Below are 25,102 nucleotides of genomic sequence, written 5' to 3'. Positions count from 1 at the left end.
GATTACAACACATTATGGATAGATGGGATATGTCTGTGTAGAAAAGGCAGGGCTATCTTCAGCAGTGGGCTGGCAAACTTATTGAGGTGGGCTTCAAAACAGAAGGGCTTGGGGTATGGTGTCCAAAATGGAAATGCTCATGCCATTGAACTAGCTCGTGAAATAAGCAAGGCCAACCAAAACAGTGACAAATGTTCCTTAGCTGCCTTCCATCGCATAAGCCAGAAGGCCAGTCACCTCAGCGGTATGTATAGTTACAGAATGTCTTTAGTGTGTAGACCAGTCACAAGCGGTGTACCTCTTGAAGGGATCGTTCTTAAGACAGTACTCTTCAACATCTTCGTCAATGACACGGACAACGGCACCGAGGGCCATTGCAAGTTTGCAGATGACACCAAGCTGAATAGTATGGTCAATACATTGGAGGAAAGGGAAGCCATCCAGAGGGACCTGAACTGGCTGTAAAAGTGGAACAGTGTTGCCAGCAGGAACAGAGAAGTGATTGTCCCCCTGTACTCAGCTCTAGTGAGCACCTCAACTACTGTGTCTAGTTTTGGGCCCCCCGCTGCAAGAAAGACATTGAGGCCCTGGAGTGTGTTCAAAGAAGGGCAACAAAGCTGGTGAGGGGTCTGAAGCACAGGCCATATGAGGAGAGGCTGAATGAGCTGGGAATGTTCAGCCTGGAGAAGAGGAGGCTCAGGGTAGACCTTAATGCTCTCTATAACTTCCTGAAGGGAAGTTGTAGTGACCTGGGAATCAGCCTCTTCTCTCGTGTAACTGGTGATAGGACCAGGGGGAATGGCTTCAAGCTGCGCCAGGGGAGATTCAGGCTGGACTTTAGGAAATACTACTTCTCTGAAAGAGTGGTCAGGCACTGGAATGGGCTGTGGAGGAGTCACCGATCCTAAAGGTGCTCAAGGAACATTTGCACATTGTGTTGAGGGACATGGTTTAGTGAGAACTATTGGTGATAGGTGGATGGTTGGACTGGATGATCTTGTAGGTCTTTTCCAACCTTGATGATTCTGTGATTCAGTGATTCAGATTAATTAATTTAAAATATTGTTTCTAGGAGAAGTTCAAAGGTTCTGTATAAATTTACTAATAACAAATTTTCAGTGCTAAAGAATAAACTACACTTCACTGTTTGATAAGATTTTCTCATGCAAGCAATGACAAATGAGATCTCATTTGCTTTCTTTACACAACGACAAGCAGAATAGAATTTGCAACAAGTAAGCGTGTGCAAATACTAAAACAAATACACATTTTAGCATCTAACTATTTCACAAAATGCCAATGACGCATTTCAGGGGGAGTAATTTTAATTCTGCACAGATTCATCTTAAAAGCACACTGTCAAGTAATTAAGATTACAAATGCTCAGTACATGAGAATGTGTTACGAAAAAATTTTAAACAAAAATGTGCAATCTCAAAGAATTTATTACTTACTTCTTGTCAGTAGTTTGTTTTAATGCACCACCTCTCAAATTGCAGAGACAACATTCCTAAAAATAAAAACAGTGTAGAAACAAGTGAGCTTTATTGACTGGTTACAAAGCAGTCTTACTAAACTGATCTTAAGTACATGTAAATTGCTAATACAGTTCAGTACTGGCATACAACCTGCCACTTAAAAGCAATGCACTTCCTTACAGAAAAAAAAAAAAAAAAAAAGAACATAATAACAAAAAGACTGACAATTCAAAAGAGCTGAAGAAAAATAAGTTTTAAATACTACTCTTGAATAAAGTTACAGAATCTCTTTGAAGGCAAAACCAAATGAAAAAGCATTCAGCTAGTACTGCAACAGAAAGGCTAGAATTGCCACGAAACCTACTATGGTAAAACACAATAAAATGATGCATAATTAGCTTAATAAAAGTTAGGAAGAAAGCACTGTCTCATAAGCCATTGATTCAATTCAAATAATGAAAGACATTCTGTGTTTGATACTTTCTTTTGAGAAAGACTTACCCTAACAACAAAGTACTTCCTTGCAACTAATGAATTTTCTTCGCAATTTAAGCAGATAACATGTCGCCTTACCTACCAATATCACAGACTAACATATTTTTTCATACAGTGCCATTTTAATGTAGTTAATGTTATTACGGAGGTGTACAGAAGTGAGGTTCATTGCTTTAAACACAAGAGACCTAGGATTGAACCCCACTTATTCCAGGTTCCAGTTCACCAGAACTCTTAAATCCAAAAATCTAAAGGCTTAGAATAACAAACCTTTCTGGCATGCAAAGGAGCAGAAACAGGTAGTTTCTGCATCAAGAGAGGAGAAATGGCCATAAAGGGGCTACTCCTGCAGAACTGAGTGGCTTTTTCAATATTTACTGTCCGTAATTTTACAGAGACTCAATCAGCAAACAAGTCAATAGGATTATACTAAAAATCCACAGGACTTTTCCATTTGACTGTTGGAGCGTAAGTAAAACTGATCCTTGCAAAACTAACACTTTTACTCAATCGGCTGTATCTTTGTGGGGTTCTCACACTTCATTGAATGAAATCTTTTCCTACCAAAACCAGACAGAAGCTAAATGGGACACAATTACAGCTAATTCTATAGCACTGCAGCCTCTTCCACACGGTTTCTCTTTAGATCCTTTCTTACAAACCAGTGAAAGAAAAGTCTATCTCTTCCTTTGATTCATTTTAAACTCCACAAGGAAATGGGTAATCTTTTCTGCTATTAATGTTGATCTTAATATGCAGAGCATGCCAACCATTGTCATGAGCTACTGACCAATAGAATGCTTTAGTTTTAAACATGACAGTGGGATGCAAGATGAGAAAATTAAGTTGGCAAGCTCACGAAAATTTAAATGAATGATCCAAGCAGCATACAAAATATTCAAAATGGAACATTCATTCAAGAATGGGTAAATTCCTGCAGTTCTGCAGGAGTAGGAAGCTTACATTGTAGGGGATGAATAACACCTCCAGACTCTTGAAAAGAATATGACTCTGATTCAACTGAAAAATTTGTGGGGAACTACTTCCTTATCTCCCTTCAAACTGAAAGTTCAGCAGATCACTCACTTGTGGATTCTCTTTTTTTGTTGTAATTGTTGTTGTTTGTCTATAATTAATGAATTGTTTTAATTAATTAATTTAATTATTTTTTTTCTATTTGCTATAAAAAAGATTACTCTTGTTCAGTAAAATAAAATAGAGCCTCTACTTTGTGAGATTTTATTTTTTATTCTAGCCTACATTGAAATTCAATACTAGAATGAGAATGAATCTTTCCTGCTTCTTATAGATATTTTTAAGGAAAACCTTAATCTGATCATTTGCTGTGTAGTTTCTCAATGCAACTACAGAAAAAATCCAAGGCTATAAAACAATTCTACAAATAGATTACACTAAAATACTAATAAGGTACTACAAACAAATTTCTGTTTTCCTGTCTCTTAGACACAATATAAAGAATTCTGAATTATACACTGCAATTCATAATTCTTACCCAGTATAGCACAGAGCTTTCGTACGAGGTTGAAAGGGAAAGGGAAAAAAAAAAAAAAAAAAAGAGAGAGAGAGACAGAGAAAGTTGCTTTATGTATTCCCAGTGGCAGCCTGATGCTTGACAATTTTTTCCTATGCAGGGCCTGTAGGAACTGAAATCCACATATACAAGTCTTCAGTGCATAGGCAGTAATGATGGCAATAACCACACGGTCATTCTGTGGTAGATACCAACTGTAGGAACTTGAAAATGTCATCAGTGTTTATAGCAAACATGTGTGGACAGGCCCAGAAGTGAAGGCTTTCAGATTTTATATCCTAGCTTTGCAAAGTATTGTCCTACATCTGTGCAATATGACCATTACTTTATCTCCAGTTTTGGCATACTGCAAACAAGGAAAATACAGGGGAAGCAACTATTAAAAGTACTAATATTTCTGGTAAAGATGTGCCTGCTATGGACAGCCGTGAGATCAGACATACATTAGCATTTACAACCCCTGTCCTCATACAGAAAGAACGAGTATTCACTGCATATACAATTCAGGATAAGCAACAGACTTCAATGTAGAGCCTCACTGTAGCATCACCTTATTCACTATTCCTTTGCAAAACTTTTAAGCAAGTAATTTTACGTCATATGTATTTGCATTAAATAATAATTTCTTATGCACATTATTTTACACTTATCTAGTTATTTTACACTTATCTAATAATTAAACCTTAGAATTTTTTTAATTGCTCACCTGCTTAAAAATCACCATAACATTCTAGAATTATAAAAGAAAACACTCTTTTCCAATAGCTGTATAAACTAAGCCATTCCCATATAATTCACAGTCTTTATTACACTAATGTTTGCTTCGTCTTTTAGATTTTTAGTGGAAACAATGCATTTTTTCATAACAATCACATTCACAGGTTCTGGACTGCACGGTTTTCCTTGTTTACAATTAAACAGTGAATTTTGCAACCACCATTCCTAATCTAGTCTATTTTCCATTTGTCTGTTTCAGCCACTGCTATAAAACACAGCAAAAGTCAATGTGAATTAACCAAATTCTCTTTGATACATACATCCAAAAGATGGAACATCTTCACTGGAATGATACGCCATTATTCAAGCATAGCTGCATACTAATTATTATTGCATGGATGAACACAACAACAACAACAAAGAAGTCTGTTCACACTTATTTATATGTTAAAGTGAATGCATTTGGTTGTCTTTGCATGCTTTCTGCGCTCAAAATTCAAAGTCATAATGACTGCAACACACTCAGGAAAGGCTTTCACACACTCCATATTTGCCTACTTCATCAGCAGTACCATTCTGTGTGAATAGGAAGCAGTTTGATACAGCAAGGAAATAGAATCCAGTCAAGCCATGGGTGAGGGAAAGTAACAGTCAAATAATGGCTATTCCTATGGACAACTATGAACATTATTCCACTTGATCCTCTTTCCTGTTAAACTGCTCTCTTTATTCTTCTGCGACCCTGTAAATTACAATGGCGTCTCCAAGGAACAATGTTTACTCAGTTCAAGGAAATATATATGTGTGGGTGGATAAAAACTGTGTAAATAAAACATATATTATTCCTAATTAATTATGTCTGACATTTTTCCAAATTCTTTAAAAAAAATGTGGTGATACAGTTTCCATAATCAATCTAACAATCTCTTCCAGTCCTTTCACTTCCTGCCAGCAGCTAACCTGAAGCTTCTCTGCTGTCATTTAAGCTCTTTTTGCTTTTTGCTTTATGCATGATAAAAATGAGAAACAGATCGTTCCTTTAATTTTTGCCAGTTTCCACCTGCAGCTTCTTACTAAGTTAAACTATCACTAATTTTTTACTCACTATTTTCATTTGAGGTCACATTTTTCCTCTAAAATGCAACGAGAGCAAATAATCTACACCGTCAAGCAGAGCAGGATTAGCTGATTTTGTGTTAATTCACTATAGCAGTTCCTACATGCATGTCCTCTATGAACAGCAACAACTGCATGCACCACAACCCTCAGAAACACTTCTACAGCAGTGACTGGTATGACTGCTCCATATTCCTGTATCTGTACTCTAGCTTCAGCATCTTGAACTCTTCCCTATTCAGCTGCATCCTGTTTTCAAGAGTATCTCAATAATTGAACAAAACTTTGTTCATTTCTACCTATTCTTATTCTTATGGACCTTAATTAAAAAAAAAATCCACTCTTTCTATTCAGTTAGCACCACCTGCAACAAGTGGTAACTACGAGATAATTAACCAGGTTGGTGGATGTTCAGGCCAGGAAGGAAAAGACAAGTGTGGAGTATGAGAAATGCCAATAAAATTATGAGTGGCTTGGAAAAAGACTTCACTAAGTAGACCAATACAAAAACCAGGTGGTTGCTATCAAAGGACAACAGAAAGCAGCTAATCCTAGATAGACAAAAAAACCCAAACCATTCTTCACAAAATGTGACTTAAGTTTGCCACATGTGAATGCTAGAAGTTTACACCATTTAAACAAGAAATTCATTTAAAAAATTCATCATTGGCCACCTTCTAGTGAGCAAATAGACAGACGCTGCCCTTGGCTACGGCAGTTTCCTATTTGCATATTGTTATAGACTGGGAGAGGATTAGGGAATGCTTACCTAAGGTTTACATTCTTCCCAAGGTATTCACTTTTGGCCTTGTTGAAGACACTGGAACAGGCTGCCCAGTGAGGTTGCAGATGTCATCTCCTTGGAAGCACTAAAGGCCAGGCTGGATGGGGCTTTGAGTAGACTGGTCTAGAGGGAGGTGTCCCTGCCTATAGCAGGGTGTTGGAACTAGATGATCTTAAAGGTCCCTTCCAACCAAACCATTCTGTGATGTTTATAGTAAGTACATATTTTGTGTGGTAAACTGAAGCAAGGAAGACATTTATAATGTTTTTAGCACTGCTTCAGTAAACAGGACACTGTTTATCCAATTCATAAAACACTGTTTTTTATCTCAACTATGTTCCTATGCTTCTTTTGACTGTGATTAGTGTCTAACAGTCCTAAATATTTCTAGTGAGAAATCAGAACAATTGTTTTCAGTTTTAAGACTGTTCTGCTGTAAAACTGTTAAAGAAATGCTGACTTACTAGCCATATTTACAAGCTGGTTGGTAGAAAATTGTAACTATTTAAAACTAGTATCTAATCTTGAACTCTGCCACAACCAAGTGACACAGATACAATTTATATGGTTAAGGCCAAGAAACAAATTTTGTGTTCCTCAGAATGTTCTGGTTGGCTTTTTCAAGAGCAGCCTTTGAACAAAAAATGCCCTAAGTGTTTCACCTTCTCTAACTGCCCAGTAATAGCCAGCATAACATCTCTGAATAGCACTAATTCAGCTGGCATTGGTGTCTCCTTACTTATCTGATGTCCCTATCTAATTTATTTTGGTATCTCCATTTTTGTAATTAAAAAAAAGTCAGTTTTTCTCTTAACACATTGGCAAATGCTATTTTCAGAAACTGTCCACTTCTGAGTATTTTAATCTTTCCACACTGCCCTAAATAGTGTCATTTCTTGTCACAACATGTACATCTGAAGTCAAAAACATAGAGGGTATGACATGGAGAATGTTAGGTGGCCTAATAGGAAGCACTTTCTGCAACACTTAACTGTTTCCAAGCATCCAAGAAAGATTATAGATATCCTCACCTTTGAAGAGAAGCCTAAAGGACAGAGCTTAGCTGTGTTTTAAATAAACAAACAAATAAATACTAAGAATCAAGGGTACAAGAAACAAAAGTAATTATTTTCCCTCAGAAGAATGAGACTGCAGAAATAACCACCACACTGAAGTTAAGCAATTAGCAAACACACAAACAAAAATGGAATGACAGCATTTCTACTGATAAAAATATATATAGGATTATTCTTATTACTGTAAGACAGTATTTGGAAACAATGGTAAATATTAAAATCTAAACATCAGTAAATGAAAAGCTGTTTTTTCAAGAAATCAGCACCACTGTGCTGGGTATTCTGCTACTGGCTATTTCTATCCTTCTCCCTGCACATAAAAATTGTACTGGGCTCCTTTGCACATGCAAGACATGTTGGAGCTGTTGGAATAGGTTCAGAGGAGGGCCACAGAGATGATCAGGGGGCAGGAGCACCTCTCCCATGAAGACAGATTGAGTCAGTTGGTCTTGTTCAGGTTGGAGAAGGGAAAAAGATCTCTTTACGGCCTTCAAGGACCCAATGGGAACTTGTAAAGATGATACAGAGCAACTTCTAAATGGTCTGGTAATTTCAAGACATAGGGGAATGTTTCCAAATTGAAAGAGAGGAGATACAGATCAGAAGTTAGGAGAATATTCTTTAATAAAAGGCTGGTAAGACACTGGAACAGGTTGCCCTGAGAAGCTGAGGATGCCCCATCCCAGGAAGTATTCAGCTTCAGACTGGACAGGGCTTTCAACAATCTGATCTGGTGTAAAGTCCCTGTCCATGGTAAGGGGCTTGGAACTAGGAGACCTATACATTTTCATCCAACCTAAATCTAAACTATTTTATGAATCTATGAAATACAGAGGTGCTCAAGGCAACCAGGCCTTTTCACATGATTATCAGTGGCAAGCCAGCATAGAAGGGAATTTCAAGAAGCAATTCCTTACTGTATGAATTACAAAGCACTGGAATGAGTTTGCCCACAGAGGTAACGGAGTCTTCCTCCTTAGGCAGACAGACTTAGTGTGTGTTATTCTGCATTAGCACTGGGTTGAACCTGATAATCTGCACAGGCTCCTATAAACCCTAACTATCCTGTGATCTGAAGGTTTAAATGGATTTCGTGTCTGAGATTAAAAAGATATTGCCCAGATTTAATACCCTTCATTTTCTACAACAGTACCACAGAAACTCAGTATTTACAAATCTTCTAAAATAAACTGTGTCAAAGACTTTTCTTACAAGCAATGCATGTCCTGGTAACACACTAATACCAAAACCAGAAATTCAATACTTTCCATCTCTGGTTAGAATAATTAGATAAATAGATTAGCAATAGCAACTATGGTCCTCCAAGTAAGTAATCTTCTTGCAGAGAAGGTTTGGAAAGAAAAAGGTAGCAGACAGATAGATAGGTAAAATTTAGCATCACTTTTCTAAAAAGGAAAATGCAGGAAATCTTTTTTTTTGCTAAAAGCAGTTTTTTACACTCACTCCAGAACTTTCTCTTTATCAACAACATCAAAATGCTTTAAAGCTTGCTAACGAAATCAGTCTGAAAATTAAAACACTTTATGCCAACTCACATGTAATGAGTTATCTTGGCAGTTATCAGGCTGTGAAAACAGGAGTTTATAATAGAATTGCTGACATTGTACCAGTGAGAAGGGCATGACTATAAAAAGACTATTCAAAATCATTATTTTTAGTGGGGTGAAACAGGGTAGTTTCCGGGCTTGAATGAAGAACGCTCTTATGTGCTACTTTTCAAATGCCTTGCAAAAAAAAAAAAAAAAAAAGAAAGAAAGAAAAAATCTGTCAGCCAATGTACTCTAACCACAAAACACATACAAATCAAAAGACTGAACATAAGCATTAGAAACATAAAGCACTAGAAAGCTTAATCTGCAGGGGAAAAAAAAAGAAAAATGCACTACACTGTTTAACACTTACACTCAGCAAAGGATGTTTGAAATACATACAGTTCTTGAAATCAGTGCCAACTGGCCAGTTTAGATGCTGCGTTATTTCTGTGGTACTATAAAAGGTTACAGTAATCTGCGAAAATCTACACTTTTTCCCCAGTTGTGCTATTAACAATGAAGTTACTATGAAGTAAGACAGTGGAGCACACTTCGTCACTTACTCATATCTTTCTCTTTCCTGTCCAAAATCCTTTTGTCCTCTAAATAATGAAAGTTCTTACTTTTATGTACTATAGCTACTAGATGACTACATCCTTGCACATTGTACACTACGTTGCATTCTCCATAATGCCAGTCATTATTCATCCTGACTTCACTAGCTTTCTTTAGCTGAAGCATTTAAGATTAATGAGGCGTTTGTTCTCAATCAAGACACTCTGTATGAATACAGTTACACTTTCAGGAGCCATGCAGATGACTTATTTAAAATTATTTAATTTTTTTTTGTTGTTCTTCTGAGAAGATTGATTTATGGCTATTTTTGTCCATTAGCATATATGAATTTTGTATCAGCCTTCCACTTGTCAATAATCATTATCAAACAGGACCTACTGTGTATTAGACTATAAAGATACATTATCATGGTTCCAAGAGCATCCCAAAAGATGAAAAAGTTAAGTATTGTAAAGCATGCTATTTCAGCAACTTAGAGAAGCCGCGAAGGCAAGAGAACAGTACGCTTCTGAATCTCAAACGCAGTTTTCCTTGGGGAATTCCATTTATATTATCATCACAGAAAAGTCTGGCTATGAAAAATGAGTCCACTAATGCATTTTGCTATTTCCAAATTTTAATAACATTCCTCATTGGGATTCACATAAAGTGCAATCTCATTCAGTTACTAATACAGCTAGGACTCCTATGCTTTCACCCTTCATCCTTTTACAAAATCGTAAGAGATATACAAAAACCTTGTAGAGTTCAAATTTTCTATAAATTTAATATAACTGACTGAAGTTTAAGAAACTATTATCTACAAAGCAAACAACAAAACTTCACAGTTTAAGCAAAGGAATGAAAAGCAACCATCCCTGATTTGAAATGAATTACAAAGTCTAAGTCAAGATCTGTAAAACTCTTTTCTTTCATAACATCCATTTTATTCTCCAATGCACAAAACTTTGCCTTCTCTCTGTTTCCCAACCAGTTTTCCCTTCAAGATTTAAAGTTTTACTCAGAAGAGAATTCTTCAAACTAAGTCCTCTTCAGAAACTAAGTCTTCCTCAGCTCAGTCTCCCTTTTCTAGGAATAATTGTGCCAAGAAAGTAAATCAAATTTCAGATATTCTGGAAAATACAGGCAACAAATACTTCTGATATTAAAATCTTCTGATTTTGCAACCTTCTCTAAAGCAAGAATTGAGTTTTTGTGGGTATGTAATTCCTACAAGTCACACAGATCTCAGTCTCACATCTTCCACAAGATGTCGTGGTTCTGTTAATGAATGCTTACCCTGAACAAGAATTAAGATCAACACATTTTTTTCATACAAAAACTGTAAGTCTGAGCTGTCTGAACTGGAATAAAAATAATACTCATTCTATACTCCCCCCAGTTTAAAAGGTCATACCAATAAGTAATTTATTTTAGTTCCATCTTCCTCTCCAGAGATGTCTGTGGTATTACAAAACAACTTCAAATATAATAAAATATCATACCAGCAGATAGAGAAAAAAGATATACAGATAAAAACCTGATTTAATAAAAACAAACAAAAAAACAAAACAAAAAAAATAAATATAATTCAAAGGCAACATAAAACTTACAGCTGCAGCTGGCATGACCAACATAAATGCCCATTTTTAAAAGAAATGTTATGCCCTGACATGCCCAGCAGTTGTCTTTTTAAAAAAACATTTTTCAAGAATAGTTAAAGCCACATGTATCTTAAGAATAAAGCTAAGATTAGATGACAGCTTTTAGGACAATCTAAAGTTATTAACCAGAAGAAACAGAAGCTTAATGTTAAAATGACAAATAGGACCCAAATAAGTATCAGTCGTTCTTAATAACACTGACGTCAGCAAGGAACTGCTTGCAAACAAAAATACACTAATACACTCAGGTTGTTTATCAAACTGATGATTTTTTCCTCCTTGAGAACTGTAGTCACAGTTACATAGCTTTGCAATTAATGCTACTGCTCAAACAGGCAAAAGAGAACCACAGAAAAAAGTAACCTCAGTGTCTATTTCATTATTCTGACTTGAGGCATAATCAGCGCTTCTTCAGCTACTCCTGACAAATGCCTTTCTATCATACTTTCAAGAGTCTTCAAGGAGTAAATTCTACAAAATCTCTACATTCCAATATTTCACTATATTTAGAAAGGAAATTTTGCAAGGTGTCATGGTATTAACACAAGCTTCTGCTGAAGAAGTTCAAAGCTGCTACAGCTTTATCTTGTCCCTAAACTGAGGGAAAGGCAATTGATAATGTTTGTCTTTGATTTATTCTGATTGTTTTGCATATGACACTACTACTTATTTCTTTCCTGCTTTCTCTCAGCTATATTGAACAAGCCCTCCCTTACAGGCCCTTTTCAGCCCTCCCTTACAGAACTGCTGACATCTATGAGAAATAATTGAAAGAATTTTTTACCTTTAAAAAAAAAAAAAAAGTTTTTAATTACATGTCATTATCTTTCATTATCATTCAATCTAATGAGGTTTTTTTTTTGAAGCATTTTTGTTCACTGCCACATAGTTGATCAGCTGGGCTCTCATCAAACATGAAGAGAATAAAGAGATAATTTCATATGCATTTCAAGCTTCATTCCTGGTATAAGCTTAAACATCCTGGTCTGATGCTTCAGATTTATAGAACTGATAACTTTGTGACCAGAGTGTTCACAATTCTGGAAGGCAGCAAGAACTATTGCCTGGCCAGGCATATTATTATTATATGTGCCTATCTTATTTGGGCACAACTGATAGCTTCTCTTTAAGTGCAGATCATAGAATATCCCAAGTTGGAAGACAAGGATCACTGAGTCAAATCCCTGACTCTACAAAGGATCACCCAAAATTCAAATTATATTACTGAGAGTGTTGCTCAAATGCTTCTTGAACTACAGATGGTTTGATGCCATATCCACTTCCCCAGGAAGTTTGCTCTGTTTCCAGCCACTGACAAGAATTGTATCAATCTGCTGAATTCAGTCAATACAGTAACATTATTACTACTCTACAAAACAGCAAGATCAAATCTAAAATAGTAATCCTAACCCAAAATAGTAAAACTCAACCTATAAAATGTCCGGGGTCCATGGTGCCTGCAGAAAATTCATTAAGAATGCTTCTGTACTGATCTTTTTCGTCTCTGAAATATTGAAAGGAATGAAGAAAGAATATTTTGAATAACACCTGGCAAACAATAGACAGTTGTGGAAAAATCTATGACATACTGCATGAGTTCAACACCTTGGCAGTTTCATATGAAATATATTTCCCCATCTCCTATATAATGACCTTAAATTACTTAAAATAGACCATTCTGGCTTTCCACATATGCTTCATAAGGACATGAAGAGCAACCAGCAAATGGTGCAGAGAAGGTTATTACCCTCTGAGTAACATAAGACAAATGGTGGCCTGAGATACTGAATGTCGAAAACAGATCCATACTGCTGTATGTTTGGCAGCTGTTCATCTAGGTCATCATTCTTGTGTGGCTTCAGTAACAGAATTTAAAGCATTACCAAAAGTCTGTGAAAGTTAGGATGAATCAAATTTTTAGTTTGTTTCTTTTTCACAGCAGCTATCATGGCAAAAAAAGATATAAGGCACTTCTTCTATAAATACATATCATTTGTTGTTGCCTAGCTGTTTGGAAATAATTGACAGATTCATCATTTGTTTAGTATTTCCCTTTGAATATGAGCTAGGTTGACTGTCAGAATTCCTTAGACCACCAACGCCCTACTGTTATAAAAAGGGTACTAAATTTTCCAGGCACCTCACAGAAGCTTTGTAAATTCTCAGAGATTACCACAAATACTTCTGAGATTGCTTCAGCATCTCAAGAGTTTTGAAAGATGCTTCTATTAAAAAAGAAAAACTGAATTGGCTAGCATTCACATATGAGTAAATAACAGCACCATTTGTATCCCTGATAGTTGGATTTTTCCTATTTAAATTCACTTGCAGATTTCATATCTACTATCTATCATTTCTATATCTATAACTAACAATGATCAGTTTGCATTGATATGCAGTAACAAGGATAAGTAACAAAAAGAAATACAAGATAGTCAATTATGTAGGACAACTTTTAAGCAAATTTATTATTAGTGAGGGATGCTAGATTAATAGCCCTAGGGAAAAAAAAAATGTCTAACAAGACTGCACACAAAAATAAAGTGTATAGATAAGCAAACATTACTGAAGTTTCTAAATTCATCATGACTGATCTGTTTTTTCTGATACTTTAGACATCTGATCTTAGAACAGGAACACATTTTTTCTAGTATATATCTAATCAATCTTCAGCATTTCAGTAAAATTCCCCTGAATTACAACTCATGTCAAATTTTAATCCACAGACATTTCTAAACGAAGAGATTTTGCAGGGCACCAGTTCATTTTACTCAGGTCACCAAATCAGAGGTATATAAAAACCAAGTTGTTGGCATTAACAGTTCAGATTTGTAGGTGTATCAGTACACATAAAAGCTTGTGTTAATTAAGTTTAACAGCAACTCAGTTAAAAGTAATAGCTGAAGTTTACATTAAATAAATTGTCCTAATGGGCATACATACTACCTGGCAACACTGCTTTCCACTCCTATAACCTTCTTTTCTCCATTTTCTGAAGTGTTATTTTTTGCAAAAAGCAAACTTTAAAAACACTTTGCAAATAAGTTCAATTTGGCTATTTTCTGTATGTTTTTGAAATTCCAGTTATTATTTCAATACCTTGTCTCGACTCTTCAAATAATATGAGCAAAAACGCTTCCCATACAAATTAGATCTTCCTCATTTTCAGAAAGTTGTATGCATTGTAATAGAATAAAACAAAAAATCTTCAGTAAAACATCCATAATTCTTTGCATGTAAGATGTTAATGAGTCCAGACACAATTCTGAAAACACTTCATTTTTGACAAAGGAACGCTGTCTTTGGTTGAAATTTTTGCCCAGAAGTTGACCAAAGAAAAATTCTAATTAGCTCACTCTTGAATCTGCCCAAATTTTCCTTTACCTATCATATTCCACCATTTCCCCTCATTGAGTATCAGACAGAAAGCTAGGAAACATGCACAAGGAAGGGTGAAAGCAGAATACAGAGTGACCAGACAGAACTAAAATAACCGATATATTCTCCCCCTCTACTCTGTTCTCATGAGACTCTACCTGGAGTATGGTATTCAACTCTGAGACCCTCAACATAAGAAAGGCATGGGTTTCTCAGTGTAGGACCTGGACCAGGGGAAAGCCATGAAGATGATCACATGGCTGGAGAACCTCTCCAGTGAAGACAGGCTGACAGAGCTGGGGTTGTTCAGCCTGCAGGAGAGAAGGTCTCAGGGAGACCTCATTGCAGACTTTCAGTACCTGAAGGGGGACTACAGGAGAGATGAGGATGAACACTTTAGCAAGAAGTATGGTGACAGGATCAGGGTAATAGCTTTAAACTAAAAAGAGTAGACTTAGATTAGATACATGGAAGAAATTATTTGCTGTGATGGTGAACCACTGGAGCAAATCGCAGAAAGCAGCTGTAGATGTTGCATACTCAGTTCCAGGCTGGATGGGGCTTTGGGCATTCTAGTTTAGTAAAAGATGTCCTGCCCCATGGCAATGTCGTTAGGCTAGACTACCTTTAAAGGTCACTAAGGTGCAACCCAAACCATCCTGTGATTCTATAAAATTAAAACTCAAGTCAGTCATGACATCATTATCTTTGTTGTTACAGTCCACATACTATTGTGTATACCACAGAATTGTAGGGGTTAGGAGGCACCTCTTCTGGAGATCATCCAGCCCAGCCCACTCTATTAAAGCAGGTTCCTTACAGTAGGTTACAGAGGAAAGCATCCAGTGGGCTTCAGACTATCTCCAGAGGAGACTCAATAGTCAATCTGGGCAGCCCATTCCAGTTCTCTGTAACCCTCAAGATAAAGAACCTCTTTCTCCTATTTGTATGGAACCTCCTATGTTCCAGTTTTTATATTCTCTTCAGTGCCAAGTCCCAGAACTATCTACATCAAGTATTAACAAATTTTAGATTGTACTTTGTTTTACAGTTTTTCAGTGACTTTTGATAAATATACACACTATGACAAACACACAAAGAATAAGACGCTCTCCAAATATCTCTGCAAATGTTACCATTTCAATAGCAATTGGCATCAGATTTCAAGCTAATGCTCTAATTGTTTTATTTTTTAATGAAAACATCAAACTCAATCCTATTGATGTCATTCATGAATATGAATATTCTTGGAATTCACTGATTCATCATAGCTCTATCTTCTCTGAAAGGAAATTAACACAAGTTTCTGATTAGCAGTGGGGCTGTCTACCCCTTTTTAACTGACAGTCATATTCCACGTTAATAGTAAACTTTTATTTGCTAGTGTAGACATTTTCTTTTCCCCTTGACCTTCCCCTGACTCTAGGACTACAATCACAAAAGTAGTTCCAAAGATCCTAAAACTCATGATTGTCTGATAAGGAAGCTATAACAAGATTTTCTAGTTACCTATGCAAGATGAAAATTGGATTCTACCTAGTAAGAGTGCCTTGCCTTCTAAAATGAGAATACATTACAGAGACAGAAATTGATCCAATAAATATTTTAATAGCTATGCACTGAGAGAACACAGGACTAAACATTATTAATGGACCATATTCTTGTAATGAGCAGTTCTAAGCCACTGTTTTCATTTTGTTTTCCCCAGCTTAGGTAATACCTGCAGTAAAAGTATCAGTTCTGCTTTTGTTTCCTCTAAGCATTCACAAAAGAAAATTAAAATGTTGATAGTGCAGAAAAAGTTTTTACATTTATTGTTACTTCACTAGCACTACCACTGAATTTCTTACAGGTGCATTTCACAATTGCAAGAAACGATGTTTGAAAAAGTGACACCTTATTTTCCTCTAGTTTGAATCCTCATCTCTTCTTTAACATATATAAAAAGTTTTATCATGTCATTAAAAGATTTAATGCACTTGAAATACATGTTTTTAACTGAATAAAGAAAAGCTGTGCTGGCATAAAAACTGATTATCACATTTCTTCAAGCTGTTTTAAGGAAAACAAATATCATATGACTTACCAGGGTAGCTAATAGATTGGTAAAACAGAATTTTAAACTGGTTGTCATTTAAGTGGATACATGTTTAGGGGTTTTACTAACTACCAACTGTTTTTCTACTTATTCCCAGCTGTATAAACTACTACATATTGTATTTTTTAGGGTCTAACAATAGGCATTTGGGTGCTTCAGAAGTGAAACTTCTTTCTGTCTGTACATCACAGTAAATCTTAAATGCTGTAAAAGAATAATTTCATTCTTGATTGTAATTTATTATTATCTTTCCCTTTTCTCTAACTGCCCATACAGACATATTTGAATAAATAATAAAATATTTAGAGGAAATCTCATTTTCTTTATATTACGCTCACTTAAATTGCCAGTTGTTTCCATGAACAAGGTTTTATACACATGCATGTTCTGTTTGCAAGGCCCTTTTCTTGAGTGTGTAAACCTCCAAGTTCATCTCTCGAAACTCAGTAACTTTTTACACTGAAATCTAGTATTCTGTACATTATGTTTCCTCTACAAAAGTGTCTTAAGAAAAACAGCACAGAAACAGGGTTTATTCTATACTTAATCTGTAACGCGTTGGATAACCAAACAACACGTAAAACTTACAGCTGTCCATGCTTCTGTTCTGCATCGAGAACACAACCATTCATTATGGATTTCATGAGAAGGAACACCATAGCAACCTAGAATGAGAGAGCTGATTTGATTAATATATTCTATATGTCTAATCATGATGTCATACAATTCAACTACGTACAAACACCAGTAAATCATATACTGTGATCAAGGAAAGTTTTCCACTGTTAGGATTATTGCTGTTCTACAGTTTGTGTGTATGTGTGTGTGTGTGAATGCAGCCTCCCCAGACTTCCAAACTTTTAAAAAAAGAAGAGCCACAGCAGGGCATTTTTTTATTTTCTATAACTTCAGTAGCAAATCATCAGTTCTCCCTGCAATAACAAGGTACAGTCTGAATCAACGTACTGACACTCTACGCAATTACACTGCATCTCCATTTAAGGACTTCTTAGATGTAAGCATTCAAGTCCTACTATATGTAGAAGATACTACAGAAGAATCATGCATTAATCAGTCACTTGAAATTAAGGATGTAAGGTGGAGTAAATTGCTGTATTAAATAATTAATAGAGATATAGTTAATAGAGATATTCACAAATCCTCAATTTTAAAAGGATTTCACCTTTACAACCTGTTAAGGAAATGCTAACATCACAGATGGGTTTAAAATATAAGGAGTAAACTTAAAGGCTTAGTGTTGAACAAAAAATCAGAAGTCTCTGCTGCCCACAGTTAAATGAAAATTGCAAAACTAACTCTTCTTTAGTTTCAGAGCAACCATAAACAAATAACAGAACACTTAACATAGGGTAAAAAAAATGCAGCCATTGATTTCAAGCATTAATTATGGAAAATGTTTTTCAAGTGCTTACTTACACATAGCAGAAGCTTACTTAACTATTACTTATCGATAAAACAAAATTTGAAATGGCACTGCTACCAACTGAAATAGTAATGTATTTACTTGCATGTACTCGTACACAACACTTCGCACAGGAAATAAGAAGACTTGTTCCATCCTCATCAATTAAGGCATTTGATGGAGAGTTTTCAGTGTTTTCTTCGCTATAAATAAAACACATCTCTGGAATAAGAGGTCTAGACTTCTCATTTTCAATGACTAGTTTTTCTTCTAAGTTTGCTTCCTTGTAAGTAGAATTTTCTTCATCAAGATTTTCTGGCTGGAAATAAAATAAAATCACATTTAAGTAAAAAGAGGAGAGTCCTTCTTTCAGCTCTTTTTAATTATGGTCAAATGCCTTCTCCACACCCTGCTCCTCCATTAATAATGTAACAGTTCATAAGAAAACTAACTACTGCGGGTTATCTATCACAATCATTCTATAGTTCCTTGACTATTCAAATAATAAAAAAGCACTCAGTCTGAAAATTAGCATTATTGCAACAGCGTTCAATGATACAGTACAATTGACTCCCACTAAGCCCTTTAGCTGGATCCAGTGCAAAAGGTCTTTTTTCCAGGTCGCAAACAAAGGGGTTTCCTGTTCAGTAGCTGCCGAATTAGTACTGTATCAGCGTTTTTAGCTGATGTTTGACACAAATTCCATAAGCCAATATCAAATTGTGTCCTGGATAAGAAGGTTTCTATGGAAATACTGTTCTTGAGAAGGCCCAAGTACTGTGAGATGATGCTTTTTCAGCACTGTAGGAAGGAGCTGTGGAAGCAGTTTTGATGAAAGGCATTTGACAATGGACATATAAGGAAGTAACTAAAAGATATAAACCTGTGTGGATTAATCACCTTCAAAAATGCAACTTTCTGTATGTGTAAGCACACATGCACTAACACCAATCCTAAATAAATCGCAAGCAGAAGGCATACAAAGTCTGTAACAAAAGATAAATGCAGGTGGATCAAGCATCATCTCTAGTTTTAACAATATTGAGTTTATTTACTCCCCATACAGCCAAAATCAGTAACTTTAACTTCTTTCTAATGTAATAGCAATTTTCGGGAAATGCTGAAGCTGGGCAGCTATTTCACACTCCTCTCAGAAATGAAACTCTAAGGATCTTGCTTACCTTGTAGTATGGCATGAGAAGAGTGCAAATTGCACAGTAGGGCTCCTTTTTTGCACAACATGCATTGTATTCTTTTTCAGCATTGAAATTAGGTGTTCTTGTCTGCCAAAGGTGGACAAGAGGCCTAGCCCATGTCTCTGTCTCTTGAACTTCCTCTTCAGTAAATGCAGTTTCAGGCAGCTCTTAAAGAAAAAAATCAGAACAAGAGGTAAAGGGCAGAAACTGTAACAAATTAAGTTCTGTTTGAACATCAGGAAACACTTCTTTAATGTGCAGGTGATGGAGCACTGGCAAACTGTCCAGAAAGGCTATGGAGTCACCCTCCTTTCAGGTCCAATAGACACATGGGCATAGTTCTGGGCACCCTGCTCTGGATTTCCCTGTTTAAGCAGGGGCTGGACCAGACAGACCCCCTCAAGGTCCCTGTCAATCTCAACTAGTCTGTGATTCTATGAAAGCAAGCAATTGGACATATTCTTTTCCTGAAAGGGAGAGAAACAATACTGAATTTGCCATGTTCACTAATAGCGAGACCAAACAATGCTAAAGAAAGTCTGAGAGTGAATACAAATGCAGAAGTCTAAAGAAATTATGCATCAGGACAAGCACACAAAAAAGCACTTTGACATCACAAGCTGACTACTTTACAGAAAGTATTTCAGTAGCTCTTCAACTAAAAATTGTATTCATATCCTTATTCGTAACATTAAAAACTGTCTCAACTCTTCCAAATGTTGTGGATGTTGTAGAACATGGGTGACAACCTTTTACTTTGCCTGGGCTGCACTGGGTGAAGAAGAATTGTCTTGGGATGCCATCTTTGTTGTTGCTGAGTGATGGGTGCACCCCTAGGGCTGGCCGGGCTGCTCTATAGGAAAGAGCTGCTGCCATGATGGCAGGGTGTGAGGCTAATCACTGGCTGTCCAGAGCCATGGGTTGGACATGCCTGTTGCAGAAGTTCATTCATTCACAGTGTGCCTGGGGAAGACCTTAATTTTAAAATTCTAAAGTTGACTTTAAGAAGTTCAAAGCCTCTAGAGAAGATGGAGAATAAAATCAGATTGAACTCTGAAGAGAAAGAAATTATCCAATAGGTGTAATCTGAAAATGTAGTCATTTGTTCCTGAGAAAGATGCAGAAAAAGGAATTCTGAGAAAAGTAGACGTCATTATCCTCATTTCAACTGGTATGGAGCTAATTTTCCTTTCTGGAAAGCTGGCATAGTGCTATGTTTTAGTTTTAGGAGAATGATATTGATAGCACTGATTTTTTAGTTACTACACAGCAGTGCTTACATACAGTTGAAGACTTTTCAGCTTTTGTGCTGAGAAGGCTGGGGTGCACAATAAGCTGGGGGGACAGAATCAGCAAAGCTAACTCAAACTTGTCCAAGGGGTATATTTAAGGAAAAAAAGTTTATTTCAGAAGAAAATTCCAAAAACAAAAATATGCTGTGAAGTATATTAAGCTGAATTATCATGTTCTTTCAGCCTATTACTGCCTTCATCCACTTTACAAAAAATCAGTAGCTTTACAGGTCTCCTGGTATGTTAAATTGTCACGAGTTGCTACAAAAGCATTATGAAGTTGATAGCACTGTTATCAGTACTGAATAAAAATGGATTTAAAATATTGTATACAAGCAGTCCTAACATTTCCAAATATATATACACAATGAAAGTGAATTTTATTCCCTTTTATATTCCCTCTTCTCTCATGAGAACTAACGTAAATTCAATAAAGAATCACCAGTAATGAAGGTAGAAGGACAAAGACAAAATGTCTGCCAAAAAAACTGTCATCAAGTCAATATTCAGCAGCAGTTCTTTACTGCAGATAATACAGCTGTAAAACAATAGCGACAAGAAAACAGCTGAAAATAAGGAGGAGATAACATAAAACGCAGGCATCACTCTTCTAGTCTTCTGCATAGCTTTTGTTGCTGTTGTTGTTAAGGGTCTTATTAACCTAAAGAAAAATTTAAAAATTATCAATTATATTATTTCTCTTACTTGCATTTTTCCAGAACTGGCTTCAATTTTGCTGACTCTTTTTCCCTAAACTCATTTTTGACAGTATTTCTCCTATGAAGCTAATACTACCATTATTTTAAATGTTTTCACTATGTACTCACAGTAAAAAGATTTCATCAATCTAGGTAAAGAAAGCAAAAAGAACACGAAATTTGTTGAGAAGATTTGTAGCTTATGGCTTCTCTATCTCTTATCTACTTTGAATCTGATATCCTTTGATCCCATAGCTGTGGGAATAATAAACTCCCATCAACCCCAAGCTTGTGCAGGATCTGCCACTCCATCTGGATGCATGTACGTCTATGGGCCCAATGCAGTACATTCCAGGACACTCCAAGTGCCTGCTGATGTCATGACAGATTTTTCAGTTATTTTTCAACAGTCTCAGGAATCTGGAGAGGCCCCACTCAACTGGATGCTGGCAAACACCGTCTCAGTTTTCAAAGAAGATCCTGTTAAACACAGGTCTGACAATCTCACGTCAGTGTCAATTAAAATTTTGGAGAAAATACTTGAAATACAGCACATTCACTGATCATAGCCAGAGTTCATGAGGCATAAGAGCTGCTTAATGAATTTATTTTACTTTTATAATAAGTTTTACTACTGTCTCTGACACTATCCTGGGCATAATATCCAGCATATAGCCAGACAAAAACATGATGTGTTGGCTGAACAACTGGCTGACAGGTCAAGCTCAAAGGGTTTTAGTAAACGAAGTTACATCAGGCTGGCAACCAATCAGTTGAGGAGTTCTCAGGGTTCATCTTAAGGGTCAGTTTTCTTTAAGGCTTTTATAAATTATCTGGACAAAAGATTCAAATGCATTCTAAGAAAGCTTGCAGATGATACTAAATCAAGAGAAGTTGCTGCCTCCCTCAAGGGTGGACAGGTATTGCAAAGAGATCTTGAAGAGGGCTGGGCAATTTAACAAGTGCCAGATTCTGAGCCTGGGAACAGAATTCTGGGACAGGGAAACCTTCAACATATGAACAGACTAGAAGATGAGACTGGCGGATGAGAGGCTAGAGACCAGCCTTGCAGAAAGAAATCTGGGAGTTGCAATCATTGCCAAGACAAGTATCAGTCAGCAATGTGCTGTGGCAGCATAAGGGCCAACTGTGCCATGGGATGCATGAAACCCAGCACTGCCATCCGGTGAAGGGAGCAATTGCCCTGCTCTGCTCTGCACCGGTGCTGTCTCACATCAAGCACTGCATGCAGTTTTGGGCACCACAACATGGGAAGTACGTACAACCATCAGATAGCTTCGACAGGAGAGATGCAAACATGGTAAAGGGTCTAGAGGGCAAGGCATGCAAGGATCGGCAGAGGTCCCTGAGTTTGTTCAGCTCAGAGCAGAGGAGCTGAGGGGAGGCCTCACGGCAGGCTGCAGCTCCTCACAGGGAGCAGAGGGGCAGCGCTGAGCTCTGCTCTCTGGGACAGCAAGTGGGAGCAGCATGGAGCTGCTCTCAGAAACACGGTTTGAACTTCAGGTGGTCCTGCTTGAAGTTGGTTTTGATATCCTTGTGAATCCCTTCCAACTCAGGACATTCTACGATTCTGTGACTGAACTACTCTTTGCTGAATGAATCTCCCATGGGCACAGAAGCCTTCACCCTGAACCTCAGCCTACTATGCCTCTTTTTAATCAAAATATGTCTTCTATCAATTCCACAATAATATTTCTTCATCTGTTACACGTATTTTTTGCTTATCATTCCCTTTGGTAAGCTGCTGTATTGGTTCACTTCTGATGGAATCTGTATTTTTACCTTAATTGCATATGATCTCCACTATTTCTGTTTTGCCCTTGTACAATTTTCACAAATCATTTGCAGACGGGGAGGGACAAGAACGCAACAGACAGGAAAAAATCTGACGGCACTCATCAAACATTTTGTTGCTTTCCAGAACTTTGTATTTTCAAACTTTGTACTTCATTCCAAATGAAGTGAAGGAAAAAACACCGTACGCATACCGGACTGCACCTTTCACCACCTCCAAAATAAAAATAAAAAATAAATAAAAATTACGCTTTTACTAAATTTTGCTCTTTGCATCATGTTCAGACTGTTTCCAGTTATTTTTTGATCGGAAACCCTTCTTCATTACTTCCAAATTGTAACAACTGTAATAATTTCTTTAACTCCTTTGAGAGAGGACTGTCTTCCCAGCACGCCTTACTACAGTCTCTTAGTCTATGAGGGCTGCTCTAAAAATAATGCCTCCTATTTCATGACATTGGCCTACAACATCAGAGGCAGATAGGGTGGCGTGGCAATAAAGGCTGAACATTCCCACCAATATTCTGTTACATTTTGTTGCTGTATGACAAATGGCAGCAGAGGGGCAATTTGACAGAATGGTGCCCGATATGGAAGTGTGTATGAAGTAAAGGAGTGTCAATGAATTAATTATTCCATGCAGAAAAAATTGCACCCACTGACGCACATCAGCGCTTACTAAACATTTAGGAAGATAAACCTATGGATGTGAAAACAATGAGGCAGAGGTGGTGCACTTCAGCATTGGCAAAGGCAACAGTGGGTCACCTCCACTGCTGCAGATTTTTACAAGCACAGCATGCAGGCTCCTGTTCACTGCTGGTGAAAATGCATAGATACTGGTGGTGAGTGTGCTGTATAATAGCGATCAGTAGCTGAGAACCTGCTCTATCAAAAAGCTTTGCATCTCTGTGCTCTTTGCATCTCCAGTAGTTTCCATGGAAATACATAGAAGGTGTTGTCCTCTCTTTCAGGGACTTCAGAAATATTATTTGGTCTCCTCAAAATCAACATTCCCACACTAAAATCATAAAATGTCAAATGAGATTGATATGATAAATAAAGTTACAGAGTACATGAATCTCATTACAAAACATGGCAACAATATTGCCTTCAATAACTTTATCACCACATAGAATATGCAGTCCTACATGTAGATGTATTTTAGATAAACTGAACTTGGGAAGTTTCACTTTGGTTGTTTCTTTCAAACACAAACCAACAGCATTGATGGAAAGAATTCTAAAGTCAGTTTCTTTGCTGGTATAGGAGGAGTTAGCTTTCTTGTTTCCATAAAGTCACACAAGTTACGTATTGTGAACAAAAAACTGACAGCCTAATTATGCAAAACAGGCAAGAAAATAAAAAATCAGTTCTCAAACCATTCCAAAGAAAGTCTTGAACATAAAAAATTACTTGATGTAACACATACTACTGTCTCAGAACATTTTACAGATGTTCCTTTCTCATTGATGTGAAAATTCCTAAGTACTGTTCATGTCCCCCAAAAATGTGGAAAATGTTTGTTTTTGAGAAATTATTTTGGCATTTGCTAAGTAGTATACAATTTCTCTTATTCTCTTTCATTACTTACCACATATTTGAAAAGCAATCTCTGACTTAGCCTAAAATAAACTTACTTTCCCAACTCACATTGATATAAGTGGATTCAAGGTGGTTCATGTAAATTCAGAATTTTTTTACTAGATATGTGCATTATAAGTACAAATGTGACCAGCATCAAATTATGCTCCTACGCAACTATATATATTAGTGCCATATACATACATATTAGTTTCCTTATACTCAAGACCTGCCAATACTGAAGTTTCTCCTCCAAAAGTCACATCTACTTTCCAAGGCCACTGTGTAATGTCTCATGAAGTACTGTAACAAGATTTTTCACTCAAAATCTTCCATATTTACACTGTTCTGCAAAAGTCCACACATTCTGTCAGCATGCTGCTAGAATTCGTTTCAATACCAGTCACTCGTGCAACAATGCCAACCAGCAACATGCCACGATTCCATTATTTGGTCAAACATTGTAATACTTTCTCCTGCTTCTTTGAGCAGCTAGTAATAGCCCAAAGAGATAATCAGAAATACTCAGATCAGCCAATGCAGTCAGATAAAACACAGTGTATGTCTACACAGAGTATTTTCTTCATAAAAACATTTGCAGCACAGCTAAGGAATCTGGTTTGATTTT

The 25,102-nt window shown here is 36.7% G+C and overlaps 1 protein-coding gene across 2 annotated transcripts in view; it reads right to left on the bottom strand.

The window, feature by feature from the left end:
* Positions 1 to 25,102, bottom strand: part of KDM4C (lysine demethylase 4C) — a 298,880-nt gene that overhangs the window by 79,909 nt on the left and 193,869 nt on the right. For both annotated transcript variants that reach the window (XM_042826899.1, XM_042826898.1), the window contains exons 13-16: positions 19,071 to 19,252; positions 17,992 to 18,208; positions 17,055 to 17,131; positions 1,455 to 1,510 (exon numbers count right to left, since the gene is read on the bottom strand). In XM_042826899.1, the coding sequence (XP_042682833.1) occupies positions 1,455 to 1,510; positions 17,055 to 17,131; positions 17,992 to 18,208; positions 19,071 to 19,252 (532 nt within the window). The remainder of the gene's footprint in view (positions 1 to 1,454; positions 1,511 to 17,054; positions 17,132 to 17,991; positions 18,209 to 19,070; positions 19,253 to 25,102) is intronic.

Source organism: Centrocercus urophasianus, unplaced genomic scaffold (assembly GCF_019232065.1).
Source record: "Centrocercus urophasianus isolate 14NV4802_14NV808 unplaced genomic scaffold, USGS_Curo_1.0 seq_27, whole genome shotgun sequence".
Lineage (NCBI taxonomy): Eukaryota > Metazoa > Chordata > Aves > Galliformes > Phasianidae > Centrocercus > Centrocercus urophasianus.
This window is presented reverse-complemented; position numbering and strand designations above follow the sequence as displayed.